Raw genomic sequence first — 17,455 nt, 5'->3', positions numbered from 1 at the left:
TCTTAGGTATGCGTGTGTGCCTGGTGGCAGTCCTGCTGGTGGATATATGTGTGTGCATGTGCATGTCTGTGACTGGTGGAAGAGCTGTAAATATGGGCTCTCCCAGGGTCATCCGGTATCCTTCTGTAGCCCCTGGGTGCACTTACTGTTGATGGCTGGGTGGGTGGCTGTGTCTATGCAGCTGCATAGCCAAGAAGTATTTGCTTTTGAACAAAACTAAACAGAAACATTTATAAACCACTTCATGTTCATGCCTGCACCATTCTGACCATCCGCCACTCAGCCCCACCCCACCTCCTGTCAGCCACACAAGGGGCAACGTCCACACATTCAATTCAAGGTAACCCCCGTTTACCAAACCAAGCACCAAAGGGGCAGGGTTGGTGGTGGCTTAGTCCTGCATGTTCCCCACCATCGCTGCTGCCACCTGCCGGGACAAGGCCAGTGTTTTCACCAGCCAAACAAAGGCAGCGTCCGAGGAGACTGTCTGTCCTCTGAGCAGCCAGCAGGAAAAGGAAGCAAGACTCGGGAAGAGCGACTTCCAAAAGTTATCAATGGAGAAGGGAGTTCACAGGCCCAGACTGCAAGATGATGCTCCAGCAGGTGGAGTGCAGCTGGTCACCCCACAGCCAACATGAGTCCGCACTGTCCACCACATCATCATGTTACGCCGTTTATACTCAAGTCTTCAAACAAAGCTGCCTCTGAGGCACATCCCCCTTTCAATTACATTGTGTCCCTAACATTAGATTTTTAATAAATACCCCAACCTCTCTAATATCAGACACTTTTCTGCCAGTGATCCAGCACCTTCATGGAGAGCCGACCACACCTGCACAGGACTGACGACAAGCCCATATCCTTTCTGCTACCATCAAGATTTGACACCAACCCTCCTTACCCCTGTCCCTGCCAGCACAGCTGCAGAAAGACCGCCCTGACGCCAAAGACTGGGATCTGCACTCCGGAGGAAGAAGCTCAAGGCATCAGCTCCCAGAAGATGCTGCTGGACACTCCAATTCCAACAGACTCCTGGACAATGCGGACGTCTCCCCAAAGGGTAAGTAAGGGAACACCATGTAATGCTTAGATCCAGAAGTCAGCTCCAGGCGCTCAAATCTGTAGACAAATCTACCAAACAACAACAACAAAATCCCCCAAACCCCCCAACATTGTGGTTTTAATTCTCCTGGGGTAGGGGGAAGCAAAGCATCTCTAGTTTACAATTTCCCATTTCCATTGTTGCCTTTGGTACAGAAGAGTTTAAATCAGTAGTTCTCAACCTGTGGGCTGTGACCCCTTTGGGAGGTCAAAGGACCCTTTCACAGAGATCTCCCAATTCATAACAGTAGCAAAATTAGAATTATGAAGTAGTAATGAAAATAATTTTATGGGTAGGGGGTCATCACAACATGAGGAACTGTATCAAAGGGTCTCAGTAACAGGAAGGTTGAGAACCACTGGAATGTTTTCTGTTGGCCGAAGAGAGTTAATAGGCTGCATTGGCATTGGCCAGGGTATGTGTGCGTGTTTCACAATAACACATAAACTTTACTTTTTGACATTCTGCCAATAGTTCAATGAACTGGTCTAGTTTGTGTTCTTAGATCAAGGAGCTGATAACTCAGGAGATAAGCTGCTTCTTTGCAGGAAGGGACAAGATAGGAAGAGAATACACATAATCTGGCAGCCTTCCTGCTTCTCTGGGATCACCCTCCCCAGCTAACCCTACTCAGCAGCAGGGCTAAGACCTGGGGTGAAATGCAAGTGGGAGTCATACCACTTATGACACCTCCTGACACGTCTCCAAAATGCCTCCACTGACCCAGCCACTGAAACCCCAAGCTGTGTGAGGCTCACATAGGGTAAAGATTGTCTCCCAAAGGGAATCATAATGGTATCCTTATAAGCAACAAGAAGAAACCCAGAGGTAATTCAGCAATGCCATGCACCCTGCCAAAGACTGCCTGGGGCTAAGAGAAACAAAGATGTTTTCTCCATAGAGGCCTTGAGAAGGAGTCAAACTATAAGCCTCCAGACAGAAAGACAGTAAGTTTCTGTGATTTAGGCCACCCACTTTCAGGTACCTATATACTCAAGTATAAGCCGAGCCTTTTCAGCACATTTTTTTTATGCTGAAAAAGCCTCCCAGTTTCTTGTGGTAAAATTAGGTTTCTGGGCTTATACTTGAGTATATATGGTATATTTAGTGATCAAGGCTAGTTCACGGGTTTATTTGTCCTAGACAGTAAGACAGGTATAGGGGCCAGGACCATGCATCCTTTTCTATGAGCGCACTCAAGTAGAAATAAAGCCCCTCCTGAATACACGAAAATCCAGGTGAGAGACAACTGCAAGCAAAACAAGGTAAAGAGCTAATTACCCCAAATGTGAAACAATAAATCTCAAACCGAAGTACCCGAATACAAAAGGAAGTTGATGATTTCCTTTCAAAAACTCCATCACCCTATTTTAAGCGTGACATTAAATAGGGGAAACCTTAAGTTCCTATTAGAAGTAAAATACTATTATCATACAGTCTGTCAAATAAATAGGAGGTGTACAATATTTGTCAAAATAAATCAGCAGTGCAATATGTTCTACAACAATTTTTTAATAACAAAATTGAATTCAAGCCCTGTTAAATATTTGACAAAATAAAGCAAGTCCTCTTTTTTTTTTTCCCTTTTCAACTTTGGAAGCCTCGTTTGGTGTGTTGGTTCGCTTGCTCTGAAAACTTGCCGTGTCTAGTCCATTAAAGGCTTGCCTTCAAACAAGCAGCCACCTAAATGAGGCATCAACTAAGTCCACATGGAAGAAGCAACCAGTCGGTGTGATCCAAGGATTATAAATAATATAATCAAAATCCAAAGGAGAGAAGGGGAATGTATCAGGACTAATGCCGTGACCCTTTAACACAGTTCCTCATGTTGTGGTGACCCTCAACCATAAAATTATTTTCGTTGCTGCTTCAAAACTGTCATTTTGCTACTATTATGAATTAGGCAACCCCTGTGAAAGGGTCCTTCGACCCCCAAAGGGGTCTGATTTGCACAAGGCTGCGACAATGCAAGCCCAAAATCTGTTTGCAGGGTCCACACTTAGATTAAGCCTCCGGTGAATCCCTTCTGATCATAATTGAGGGATGCAAATAGACTTATGATCAGATAGAGGGCATTGAAAAGTTGATTATGGCAGATGGAGTTAGGGTGAAATGTGATATCATTTGATCTCCCTTTGACCCCCCCAAAAGTGAAGGTGAAATACACACGGTTAAACTTTTGGTGAATTCCCTGTGATCATGGACCAGGGATGTGAATAGCTTTGCTATTATGGATTGGAAAGTGGATTATTCAGATGCAGTTAGGTTAAAATATAGCACCTTATTATTGGCTCTCCCTTATGATCCATTTTAAATTTGTTCTAGTTTTTAATATTTTCTGTTTTATTTTTGATTGAGGTTTTTCTCTTTTATTTCATTATGTGTTTTTTTTAATGTATGTATATGAAATCCAGGATGTTAGTCTTTATAGACACTACCTGGATTGATGTTCCTTGCGGGTGTTGCTGATGAGATTGGGGCAAATGGAGAGCTAATGATGAGTACAAGAATGAATAAAATGTTCTAAAACTGATTGTGGTGATGATTGTACACCTCTTATTAATGTGATTGAACTATTGAGTTACATGATATGTGAATCATATGCCAATAAAACTATTTTTAAAAACTTGCTGATTGAAAACATTGACATCATTGCACTCGTTTACCAATAATTGTATTGGGATTCAGGGAGGGGTAGGTACTGTTTGCTTAGTTTGAAAGTTGCCAGTAAAGCAAAATCCAAATCAAATACATTCAAGTTTTATCATCCTCTTACCTCTCATCCCACCCTACCCGTGCCGTAGGCCTACATATTTCTATGATGTTGGAAGTTATGCCAACAGTATTTCAAATACCAGGAGAGTCATCCATGGTGCACAGAACATAAAAATTACTTTTAAAAACTAACCGATGTAAGCCCTGTGGATTAAAACAATATTGGTCAATGTAGTGCTGGGAGAACTCAAAATACACAATTGCCACAATGCACTTTAGCATAATACTACTCATGATGATGGCACGAGACCAGGAAACATGTTGTTCTGTACCTGAGGCTGTCCTGAGTCAAAGCCAATTTCCCTACAGCTCAAACAGCCGCCTCCTACAGTAGTAACATTCTAACCTGTTGAAAAATGTAGCACTTTGCTTTCTGGTCCACTTAGTCGACACATGCTTCTTAGAAGCTGTGTAAAGAGCGAGACAGTGTTTCTATGAAGGATTATCCCTTACTACAAAGCTAACATTGTAACACTATGTTGTTTTGGGATTTTTTGCTTGCTTGCTTAATTGAAACTAATGAGATTTTCTGTTGGAATACATCCTCCTAAGAGTTCTACTTAAGATGCTAGAAATCCTATCATATCTTTGGTTATCTTCTTTCATTCCAAAAATAAAGGGAAAAAACAAACAAAAACCCAGACTTCTTTCTGGGAGTAAGATCAAGAACCAATGCTTTCCTTTTGTGTGGTCCTGCGCCAGCTCCTCAATTTGTAGCTCCGCTAAGTTTCGCTCTCCTGTTGATTGTTCTGGAACCCACCAGCTTTTCTAAAACAACAACAAAAATTTTTTCCTCAAAATTGCAAAGCCCAAACCAAATCATAGAAAGGCAGGCACTTGCTGGCTTATCTAGATATTAACTAAATTGAATAGAGGCTAACGCTAAATCTTGAGAGAAAAAGAAGTGGAATTGCTTATTCACTAAAAACACTTTGGTTTTACAGGTGACTGACCTGTACACTTAACAGCTTTAAGAATTTGTGGTCTTTGAAGATAAATGTGATGATCTCTCAGTAACGTTACCTTATCAAGGTGAAACATTAGTAAGACTCCAGTGTGAAAAGTGTGGCTATTGGTCAATGAGCATTGGTGGAGCTATATAAGCAAGTACACACACACACACACACACACACACAGTGAGACTCCTCTTTTCATTCTAAAATTGTTGAAGAGGACATCAACCATCCTAAACATCCTAAAACCTGATGGTCCCTCATACAAAAGTCAATACTCATGAGGGGAATGCCCCTCCTTTTTCCTGATACCCCACTCCCTCTCTCTGGGCAGGGACTGGGGCAGCGCTTGTGTTGGGAAAGAGAAACTGAGCAGGCAGAGCTCAGCCTTTTCCAGTTTCCTTCTCTCTGGTTCTGCTTGCACTCTGCCCCAGGCTGGTTTCTCTGTCAAGTCTCTGCTCCTATTGACAAGACGACCTCAGAGCTGCCTGGAACAACGTGATGGTCTCTCTTACTGTCAATGGTTTGTGCTTGACGACCCTCCTGAACTCACCCTGGGGCTCCGTGAAGAAAAGGCTGGCAAACTTCACAAGCAGGAGAGCCAAGAGCCCTGCATGGATCAGCTCTGCTGTGGACCCGAGTGCTCTCCTTGAGTCAAAATCAATGTGATGGGAATGGGTTTCCACACACGCTTCACCAGCAAAGCCACACCTTCCTGTGGTACTAGGCAGAGTAGCCACGCCTCCCTCAGCAACACCACCAGCATCATAGTATTACTCATCTCCATTACTGGGAGTTAAGAACTGTAGGGACTCACGGTGATCCTGTGGGTCAGAGTAAAACTGGCCCCTACAGTTTTCTGAGATTTATCTAGATTGTGGTGGTTTTACTTTTTAATTCTTTGTTGCTACAATGGTGATGGTGACCTTGAGGCTGACGGAGGTTACACATCGTCTGCAAACACCCTCATCTCATGGCGTGGCAGCTCTTTGCTTGTCACCCCACCCACACGTAGCTCATCTTTGGCTTTAGTGAAATGATGAATTAGCCTCAGTGGACAGGGCTCCCTTTTATGGGAATGTTGTTCATGTCCAAACATTTTGTCAAGGGGATGGCCTCTTATCAAGAGAGAGGACACCTCTGTGAGCCAGGGGTTCTTGCTCAGTCCTAAATGGATTGGTAAAGATGCCAATGACATCAGCCTATAATTAATTACATATTCTCAAAGGTCAGCTTTGCCATTCTCTTTAGCACCATTATTAATGTGTATAAAGTGAGGGAAGAAGGAACAACAGGATGACCTAATATGCCCTTGAAGACAATCACATTCCCATGGGACCAGTGAAAGCCAGACGTGTGTGGTAGGAGTCTATGGGTGGGTGGGTGGGGGGCGGCAATGATAGTTCACACTGGAACTGTGTTCTCTAATGGAAAGGTATCGGCCTCTAAGTCAGGAGCTGGGATGGAGGCACCTGGTTGCCACTAACCTGCTGGATGAACACTGACAACAGAAGTTTGCTAGAAAACATTGATTGTTCGCCCTGCCAGCTGCCTGTATCTATTATTTTATTCGACCCCTTTAACATCACCACGAGGGACGCATCATTCTCTCCCAATTTACAGGGAACAACAATGAACTCAGACTAGTGAGTTAGCCCACTTCGAGGGCACATGTGGGTAGACAAACCTTGCAGACCAGATACTGAAGCCAGTAATGAAGAAAAGGGAGGAGGGAGCACAAGAATGGACTGTGATTGCCTAACTCATCTGAAAGGAGATTTAACCATGGGGTGGGGTGTGCACTATAAAATTGAAGAGGGGGCTGATTGTACAAATAATCTTGATATTATTGAATGAACTATTGAATTATATGATATGTACATTACTTTCCAATAATACTGTTGGGGGAAAATGCTAGGGAATAAAAACTTATTTCATAAAAAGTATGAGTTTTATTCAATGAATAACTAAATATGATAAGCATGGCTCCATCTAATTTTTTAAACCTTTGGACAGAACGACCATTACTACGGGCACTTAAAATACACCGGTGCACAGATGGCGTTCTTAGAAAAGAGGAATGTCAAGTTGTGATTTCCACATTGGTGGCTGCCTTAGAGAGCACTGACTACAAGTGCCATTTTAACGAATTTGCTGAACTCCACAAAATATGACGTCTAAGTTCTGCCGAACCCCCTCGAACCAGCTGAATCTCACTGCTCCTATCTTTGATTACTTCCAACCCCTTCTTCCCCTGCAGCCCCTCTCTCAAGTCCAGAGGGAAAGATCCGCTGCAGAAAGCTATCAGCCGCGTGTCCAGCACAAGCCCTCATTCATGCAGCTGCGGAAGGAAACAGGACCTTGATAATTTATAAATGATTATTTTGTCATATCTTGCCCTGTCCGACGTCTCCCTTCACCCCCTCTTCTGTTGTCCATCCCCCAGGGAGGGGGTTATATGTAGATCCTTGTAATCGGTTCCCCCTTTCTACCCCACCTTCCCTCCACCCTCCCTATTTCACCACACAGCACTGGTCCTGAAGGGATCATCGGCCCTGGATTCCCTGTGTTTCCAGTTGCTATCTATACCAGTGTATATCCTCTGGTCCAGCCAGATTTGTAAGGTAGTATTGGGATCATGGTAGTGGGGGGTGGAGATACATTTAGGAACTAGAGAAAAGTTGTATGTTTCCTCATTGCTACACAGTTTCAGCACATTTTTAATGCAGTTTTTGTGGGAACAAAAAACTCAGCCTCGGCTGAGATTCCGGTCGCCTTATACGCGAGGAGTGTATACGGTGGTATACGGCAACTGGTGTTTGGTTTCCGCTGTCTGTTCTGCAACCAAATAACGCACTCGCTGCCATCAAGGCCATGCTGACGCAGTGACACCCTGGGGGTCGCTGAGACTGTAACTGAAAGCCCAGCCTTTCTCCCTCCCAAGCTGCTGGTGGTTTTAAGTGCTGACCGTGCGGATCACAGCCCAACACACAGCCACATCGCCTATTACGCCCAGAGTAATTTGGCTTCCCCTTGACCTCACCCTCGACTGCCCTGCTGTAGTCACACTGGCCCTGGCAGCCAGCCTGGCCCTTTTGGTTGAGATGTTCCAATCCTAGGTAGTCACGTGCCTCACTCACATACTCTACTCCTCCCCCAACCTTTTTTTTTTTTCCCCCGTGATTGACTAAAAAAAAATCATTTTATTGGAGGCTCGTACAACTCTTATCACAATCCATCTATCCATCCATTGTGTGCCAAGTGCATTTGTACATGTGTTGCCCTCATTCTCAAAACATTTGCTTTCTACGTGAGCCCTTGGTATCAGCTCATTCCCCCCGCCCTCCCTTCTCCCCCCTCCCTCATGAACCCTTGATAATTTATAAATGATTATTTTGTCATATCTTACACTGTCTGATGTCTCCCTTCACCCACTTTTCTACATATAACCTCCTCCCCTTCTTAATGATTCTCCACTGTGTGTGGAGTGGAGTGGAATTGGAAGCCCTTCTAACATGCAATTCAACTGGTGAGTAGCTGAAAATGAGTGACTAATGCATGAGCCAATATGGCTGAAAGTCAAAAGGATTACGTTGAGTGAAGTAAGTCGTCCAACACTGAAGGGCACATGTTGTAAGGGCTGTATCACTCAGGGATGGAAGGAAACCGTTTTCAAGGGATGGCAGAGCAAGAGAAGGCAGTGAGTGAAAGTCACTGATGAATAGAAAAGTACCAGGAGAAAGAAACCTGAGGGAAACCACTAGGGTAGAGTTTTGATGGGAAGACGGAGTCAACAGTGCAAGTTAGTTAATCCATCCACATTGATTCGATGGATTAAGGAAGAATAAAGACAAAGCTTCACTATGAGAATTGAAAGAGGGGCATACATAGGGGAAATGTCTGACAGGTAAGAACGCGGTTTTTAAAAAAAAATAATTTTATTGGGGATTTGTACAACTTTTTTTTAGATGTTTATCTGTGTTTTATTCACTATGCAAAAGCATTCCACTGTGTGGATCATTACAAGTTATGGCCAATTTTAAAAAAAATCTTTTTTCCCCCCCTCCTTTTTCGTTGGCTACCATATGTATCCCTGGGTTTGGTCTGGCCCCTGCCATACTACCTGGACTTCATTCCAGGAGTGTTTGTATACAGAATCTTTTTCCCTATGCCCCTTTTGCATTTTTTTTTTAAAGCTTACCTCAGCGGACTCATGTTGTACTTGTCCTTTTGTGCTTGGCTTACTTCGCTTAGCATGATTTCCTCCGGTTCTTCTATTCCTCTTGGTTGCCACTGAATTGATCACAGAGACTTCATGCGACAGAGTGCAGCTGCCTTGTAGAGTCTCTGGGATGCTATCTTTACTGTAGCAGATCATGACATCATTCTCCTGCGGAGCCATTGAGTGGTTTTCAACATCCAACCTTTGGTTGGAAGCCACGTGTGTAACCAATGTGCTAGCAGGGCTCATCGATGGACGAGAAAACCAACCAAAGTCATTGCCATTCCGCTGATTGTGAGTCACAGACCTTGTGTAGCGTTTCAAGCAGGTGGACTCATCCATGATTATTTGGTTATTATTGGGGGCGGTTTGGTTAGTATTTAGGTCATCTGTATGTCTACCCACACTACCTGAAGGCACCTTGGTGGCATAGAGGGTTACAAATTGGACTGCTAACTGCAAGCCTCTCTACATAAGAAAGAGGAGGCTTTCTGCACCCATGAAGAAATGTGGCCTCAGAAACCCACAGGGGCAGGTCGACCCCTATAGGGTTGCTATGATCAGTGGTGGTTCATTTTCTGTTTGTACATCTACTCAGAATAGTACTTTCTAGTCCTCTGCCACTAATGCGCTTTAACTCTGCAAACAAGATTATTTACTTTGTTAGAAGTATGTATACATTTATTGAGACTATGCTTTGAATGAGGGTAGAAGGGGCTTTCTAGGGAGCAAAGGACAAACATTTTAGCTGTTGTTGTTAGGTACCGTCAAATCATTTTTGACTAATAGTGACTGCATTTGACAAAAAAGAACTACTCCTTAGGATTTTCTTGGCTCTAATTTTTTTTTAATTAAAAGATTATTTTATTGGGGGCTCTTACAGCTCTTATAACAATCCATACATCAATTGTATCAAGCACATTTGTACATATGTTGCCATCATTATTTTCTAGACATTTCCTTTCTATTGAGCCCTTGCTGTCAGCTCCCCTTTTATCCCTCCCTCCACCTCCCTCCCTCATGACTCCTCGATAAATCATAAATTAGTATTTTCATATCTTACATTGACTGTTATCTCCCCTCCCCCACAGTTTCTGTTGTTCGTCCCCCTGGAGGGTGGTGGTGGTGGTGGTGATGTGTTGATGATCTTGAACGGTTCCCCCTCCTCCCCTCCTCTCCCCACCTTCCCGCGACCCTCCTGGTATCGCTTCTCCCATTCCTGTTCCTGGATTCCATGCGTAGTGAGCTCTTATCTCTTATCTGTACCTGTGCATATGCTCTGGTCTAGCCCGCAGTGAAAGGTAAGACTGGGGTCATGATAGTGGGGGGTGAGGAAGCCTCAAGGAATCAGAGGAGTGTTGGGTGTTTCATTGGTGCTTTACTGCACCCTGATTGACTCATCCCTTCCCTGTGACCCCTCTGTGAGGGGATGTCCCATTGTCGACAGATGGCCTTTGGTTCTCTGTTCTGATCCTCCTCATTCCCAACAATATGTTTTTTTGTTTGGGGTCTTCCGATGCCTGTTACCTGGTTCCAGTGACACCTCATAATCACACAGGCTGGTGTGCTTCTTCCATGTGGGCTTGCCAGGAGGGTGAGCATCACAGAATGCCAGGTTCTTGCATTGAGAGAAGGCATGAGCTGAGGCCCAGTCAGTCCCCTATGTCAGTGTATTGTTATATAAAGATATGTACATAGACCAATACCTCTTTTTATGAACTAATGTATTTACATAAGTGCACACCTATGCTTACACCTCTATCCATAGCTTTGCTTCCTAGATTGTTCCTCTCTTTCCTTTTACCTTCCTCCTTTCCCACCATCACACTCGCCATACTTCCGCCTCTTAGTAATTCCTCTCAGCTTGATTGCTGTTGCTCCAACACCCCTACGATCTCTATGTCCTCCTTGTTGTTGATTTTAATTCCCTAGTTCTTCCTCTGTCAATGGCATTGTTTGCTCACTGCTCCCTTCCCCAACCTCCTTTTCCCTCCCAGTCCCTCCAGAACCGTCAATCCCGTTGCTTTCTCCTCGAGCTTGCTTCCCATGCCTGTCTTATTTAAGTAGGCAACCCAACAATAACAGAGACCAAACAAAAAGAAAACAAAAGATTTAAAAAAAAGAAAGAAAAAGGCATACATGATTCCAGGTCTGTCCACTGTCCTTTATGACTGTATCCCCATGGGTCCTGGGGGAATTCTGGGAGCTCCCCCTCCTAGCCTGAAGTCTATTCTTGGCTCTGATTTCCACAGAATATACTGCTAGACCACGCTCCCATGGAGCAGATGGGTGGTTCAAGCCACCAGTCTTTTTGCCTAACTGTTTGCACTCATGGGACTCCTTCATGAGTCTTCTGATATCTTATTTTGGTTTGTCAGTGGCCTCTTCGCAATTCAACCCCCTCTCCTACCCCCTCATACCTGTTCTTTCTTATTTGTGATTTGGAAACTTGAAACGATATTCTAGAATTGTAAGGCCTGCTGCGGAACCAATGTGTTTCATATGAAAAGAAGCTGTTTAGTGGGGAAATGAAGTAGTTTGTAGGGGGAAAAGCTTAGCGTTAAGCATTAGGATGAGAAGTGTTGTAGGCTACTGTATATAATGAGATGTTCAAAGCATCTTTTTCTGCTTAGAAACCCTGTGAATATATAAAGATAAACATATAAAACTGCTACTATTGTAAACAATATTACTGGAAAACAGTTTTGTGCACAGTAGCATTGCTTGAAATAGTAAAAAATCATAAACATGTTCATTCCTCTAGTCCCTCCAGTTCTTTTCACATAGGCCGACTTCTCAAATGATTTGGTCAGCATACAGAGTAAATAAATAGGGTGAAAAGATACAGCCTTGATTTTTGTCTGTCCATTCTCCCTTTGTTCTGTTCAATGACTGCTTCTGGTCTATGTGCAGGTTCTGCCTGAGCACAACTAAGTGTTCTGGAATCATCATTTTTCAAAATGTTCTGCATAGTTTATTATGATCCACACCGTTGAATGCAATTGTAGAGCCAGTAAAATACTGCTTCACGTCCTCTTGGTATTTTCTGCTTTCGGTCAAGATCCATCTGACATCAGTAATGGTAGCCTTTGTTCCCTGGCTTCTTCTGAATCCTGCTTAAATTCTTGTCAGTTCCCTTTCCAGGCATGGCTACAATTGCTTCTTAATTATCTTCAGCAAAATTGTATGTATGTGATATTGATATTCAATAATTTCTACATCAGTTGCGATACTTTTCTTTGGAATGGGCACAGATAGGGGTCCCTTCCAGTCTATTGGCCAGGTAAATCTCTCCCAAATTTCTTGGCATACATGAGTGACCACCTCTAGCACTGCATCCATTTGCTGAAACGTTTCGATTGGTATCCCATCACTTCCTGGAGACTTGCTTCTCCCTTATACCTTCAGTATAGTTTGGACTCTTTCCTTCTGTGCTCTCAGTTCTTGATCATATGCAACCTCCTGACATGGTTGAATGTTGATTAGTTCATGTTGGTACAGTGACTGTGTTCCTTCCATCTTCTTTTGAAGTATTTTCTGTTGTTCAATATTTTCCCCATAGAACATTGCAAGCGAAGGCTTCATTTTTTCTTCTGCAGTTCTTTCAGCTTGGGAAATATTGAGTATGCTTTTTTTGTTTTTGTTTTAGTATGCTCTTTCTGTTTGGTTTCCTAACTCTTGATCTTTGCATATCCCACTATGGTATTGTGTATTGCAATGCTTTGTCCTTGGAAATCTTCTGTTCAGTTCTTTACATAACTGCTTTTACTTTAGCTATTCTACACTTAAGAACTAGTTTCAGAGCCTCGTCTGACATTCATTTTTTTCCTTTGGTCTTTTTAATGACCTTTTGCTTGCTTCGTGTATGATGTCCTTGAGATCATCTATTAGTTTGGTTCTCACTTATTATTGTTCATTGTGTCACGTCTATTCCTGAGATGATCTCTAACTTCAGTGGGATCTATTTGCCATGTAGTGAGTTCCTTGATATACTCCTTCTAGGACTGGTGACATAGTGGTTACTCATTGGGCTGCTAACCACAAGGTTAGCAGTTTGAGACCACCAGCTGCTCCATGGGGAAAAGATGGAGCTTTCCACTCCCGGGAAGAGTTTTGTCTGGGAATCTCACAGGGGCAGCTAGTTCTACCATGTCCTACAGGGTTGTTATGAGTCAGCATTGACTGGATGGCAGTGTGTTTCAGCCAGGGTCCTAGGGGATAATGATGGATTATAAGTCCTATCCTCCATATTTATGATTATAGTCCCATTCTGGGATGATTTGTCCTTTACACTAATGAAGGGTGGGATGTATCTTGAGTTACCACCTTTCTAGAAGGTGTGACTGAATTCATCATCTTCAGTTTCCTTGGAGTGTTCAAAAAATAGGAATGCTTTGGTACAATTCGTTCTCTTGCTCTGAATACAGCATCTGTTCCGGCTTGGTCTGGCCTCCATCCAGTTCTTGGGACTTTAGAAAGCAGCCTATCTACTGACCTGATTCACCAATTTCTCAGCCTTAGGAGTCAAATGGCCATTGTCCGACCTGCCAACTTGTTTCGTCAGCCCCTGCAACCGTGTGACTGAGAAAAATTCTCCAGACTGACCTTTGATCCATAGATTTGGGACTTGCTACCCTCCACAACCATGCCTTTCCTTAATGACTTGTGAGTTCTGTGAGACATTGCAGCCAATTATGAAACCCCACCAGGTAAGGGGGAATACTTAGAGGAGGAGTGGTAGTCGATATCTGTTAGATCTCTCTGGAGCTACGTTTATACCTCGGTCCTTGGCTCCGGGCGAGAAAGAATTCACGCCGAAGCCTGGTTCGTGATCAAGTAAGTTTTATGAAAGTTAGAAGAAGTTTCAGGTTTACACGGTATCCAAGGGACTCCTCCCCAGCATGCGGCCTGGCTGGAAATGGCTCGGTGTCCCACAAGAGTGTCCCAAAGCTCTCTGCGCCAAAATTCTCTCTCTCCTCCCTACTCCGGGCTCCTGCCTTTTTAAGGATTCCATGGGGAGGCGTGGTGGAAGACCCCTGATCAACCCCATTGGCTGAATTGAATTCATCTGGCCTAGGAGGGCCAATTTAAGTTCCCACCCACCCCTGGCTACTGGAGGGAACCCTGAGCATGTGCAGTGCACTACTCCTTTGTTCCCCTTAACGGACATTTCCCGCCCTAAGCTAGCTAGTCTACCTAACATATCCAAGATGAGGAAGTGGTATAGCAGTTTGGAAAAGTTGGAACATTTTTAACTCCACCTCATAGAAACCAATCTTGTGCTGATCCTCTTAAAAGAAATTATCCATGCAATAGTCAAAGCCATACTTTGAGTTCTGTGGACTTGTTTTAATTTTCTTGAACTTGCATAAGAGCAGTCGATGGCCAAAGTCTTTGTGCTGAGGGAAGACATTGTCTCCATTGTCTCTCTCTACAGTAGTCAATTTGATCCATGTGGTGGCACCGAAAGGTTCGAGGTTCTACTCCCTTAAGGAGTTACCGTCTCAGAGATTCTCAGAGATTCCCAGGGCGGTTCCGCTGTGTCTCATAGGGCCACTAGGAGTTGACATCGGCTCAATGGCAGGGAGTTTGGTTTCTTCGTTTTGGTATTCCATCCAGCAAATTCTACACACACAGCAGCCAGTTTATGCTGCTGGAAAAAAAGGTAGCTGACCTCTTAAAAAAATTCTATTAGATTATTTCTGGCGATGTTTCCATCACCACAGTCATATTTTCTGATACCCAATCTTGGGTTCCAATTCTTCCACTATAGTCACCAGTGATTATCAATGCATCTTGATTGCATGTTTGATCAATATCCACTACAGATGTCAGTAAAAACGCCCATTTCTTCCTCTTTGGCATTAGTGGTTTGTGCATACATGTAAGTAATGTTTGTATTGTCCACCTGGTAGACATATAGATCTTATCCTACCAGTGACAGCATTGCATCTCACAGATTTTGAAATGTTCTTGAAATGATGATAAATGTGGTACTATTCTTTTTTGTCATTCCCATCACAGCAGACTATATGAATGCAGTCACTAGTCCAGTCCAGATCACTACAGACTAGGGTACAAAGCCTTGGTGGCACAGTGGGGTAAGCACTGGGCTGTCAACCACAAGGTCAGTGGTTCAAAACCACCAATCATTACTCAGAAGACAGCCGAGGCTGTCTGTTCCTATAAACGTTTAGTCACAGAAACTGTAGGGTCACTATGAGTTGGAATTGACTCGATGGCCGTGGTTTTAAAAAAATCACTAGGCTAGCAACCTTTCCATTTGATTTTTGATAGCTTCCAATTTTCCTAGATTCATACTTCATACACCAACATTCTGAACATTAATATAGATGCTCACAGCTGTTTCTTCAGTGATGCCATTTCAGCAAAGAAAACGTTTTACATACATACATACATGTGATTTGCAAACAGAGATATTCTGGATTTTCTACATAGGATGAATTTAGGAGTTGCTAATTGGTCTTTTCTGGGGGTTAGAATCGGCTAATAGACTGTTATTTCCATATATTCCTTATTACTCTGAGGTGCTCTGGCAGGATCTCTGGGAGGTTATGGGAAGTCAGTCTCCTCAAACCAGTCCTTGGTGCAGGCACTTTTCATTTTTTTAATCATTTTATTTGGGGCTCATACAACTCTTATCACAATCCATACATACTTCAATTGTATAAAGTGCATTTGTACATTCATTACCCTCGTCTCATTCATTCTCAAAACATTTGCTTCCACTTAAGCCCCTGGCGTCAGCTCCTCATTCCAACCCCCACTCTCTCATGAACCCTTTATAACTTATAAATTATTGTCCTATCTTACACTGTCCGATGTCTCCCTTCACCCACTTTTCTGTTGTCCGTCCCCCAGGGAGGAGGCTATATGTAGATCCTTGTAGTCGGTTCCCCTTTTCCACCCCACCCTCCCTCGACCCTCCAGGTATCACCACTGTCAGCACTGGTCCTAAAGGGATCATCCATCCTGGATTCCCTTTGTTTCCAGTTCCTATCCATACCAGCGTACATCCTCTGGTCTAACCGGATTTGCAAGGTAGAATTGGGATCATGATAGTGGGGCGGATGAAGCATTAAAGAACTAGAGGAAAATTGTATGTTTCATCGTTGCTACACTGCCCGACTGGCTCATCCCCTTTCTGCGACCCTTCTATGGTCACATAAATGCTCAGGAACAATTGTATTTTCGAAACTCTTAATCAGGATTACTTCTATGGAGTGAAGTGAGGAAATGGTGGGGATGCAGAAGGGAAGGGCTTTATATACTCACCGATTGTTAAGAGTCTCTGGGCATTTATTTTTGTGGTTCAGATCAAATGAACGCTCTTAACAAGAGATCAGTCAACTTCATGTACTATGCAGCAATTACAACATGTGATGGTGGTGCTGGAGAGCTTTTTGAATTCACAGGGAAGCACTGTGTGGGAGAGAACGCTGCTAAAGAACTTTATTTTTTTTAAAGTTCTCATCAAAGTCGATTATGGGGTTGTACATTTGTGTGTAGAATGACAAGGTCAAGACAAGGTCGTAAGAGATGTATAATAAACGGTTTTAACTGTGTTTACTCTGCAGAGGAGGGATGCAGTTGAAGGAAGAACTTTTACTTTCAATGTCATAGTCTTTGGAATCGTTTGACATTTTATAACAATCATGTATCATTTGTGTAATCAAGGAGATGGTTTTTTTCAATGTTACTAAGTATCGGGTTTGCCTGTCTCATCTTGAATGGCATATACTCCTTTTCAAGCTTTTAGCATTAGGATTTTATAGATTTGTTCTAAGGAATAAACGCAATTCCAATTTACTTCGGATCTTGATATCTTCTACCAAGAAAAAAACCCAAAGTGGCCTAATTACCTAATTTGTGATGGCAGTGCCATCACTTGATAGTAAAGCAGTTCATACGGCTGTCCTTTGAATTCTGGCACAAAGTAAAAGCCGTTGTATTGAAAATAAATCTAGGTATTTGAATACTTCCATAGCTCACGTAAGCATTTATACTTGAGTGTGAGCTTTAAAAAAAAAGAAAATCAATCTTGCTTCATTGAACTTTTCAGGAGGGCCCCTGGGTCATGTTTCTGCATGCGCTCGTTCCCGCGTTGCGAGGGCGCCAGGCCCCAGGCCTCGCCCGGCCCTCGCGAAGCGAAGACGGAGACGCGAGCAGCGCCCGGGCTCCGGGACTGAGTCAGCGCCGGGCCGCCGAGTTCGCGGGAGGCGCAGGGCGGGGCTTCCTCGCGCCGACACCGAGCCCCGCTCGCCTTTGCCGAGCCGACGTCTCTTCCTTTGGCCACGCGCGCTTCCCGAGGTCGGGCCCAGCCAACGGGGCAGCCACCCGCCTTTCCCCAGGGAGCTGCGGCCCCGCCCGGAGGACTCCCCG

At 43.7% G+C, this 17,455-nt stretch overlaps 1 protein-coding gene across 1 annotated transcript in view; it reads left to right on the top strand.

Annotated features, from left to right (window-relative positions):
• Positions 1-4,842, top strand: part of PTGR1 (prostaglandin reductase 1) — a 55,369-nt gene extending 50,527 nt beyond the window's left edge. Inside the window, exons 10-11 of the mRNA XM_045296538.1 lie at positions 917-1,060; positions 4,822-4,842. Of these exons, the coding sequence (XP_045152473.1) occupies positions 917-1,060; positions 4,822-4,842 (165 nt within the window). The remainder of the gene's footprint in view (positions 1-916; positions 1,061-4,821) is intronic.
• Positions 4,843-17,455: the final 12,613 nt, after the last annotated feature.

Source organism: Echinops telfairi, unplaced genomic scaffold, assembly GCF_000313985.2.
Source record: "Echinops telfairi isolate 266 unplaced genomic scaffold, ASM31398v2 ScPeMD7_7410;HRSCAF=8448, whole genome shotgun sequence".
Lineage (NCBI taxonomy): Eukaryota > Metazoa > Chordata > Mammalia > Afrosoricida > Tenrecidae > Echinops > Echinops telfairi.
Note: the sequence above shows the minus strand (reverse complement) of the source record. Positions and strands in the feature narration are given on the sequence as shown.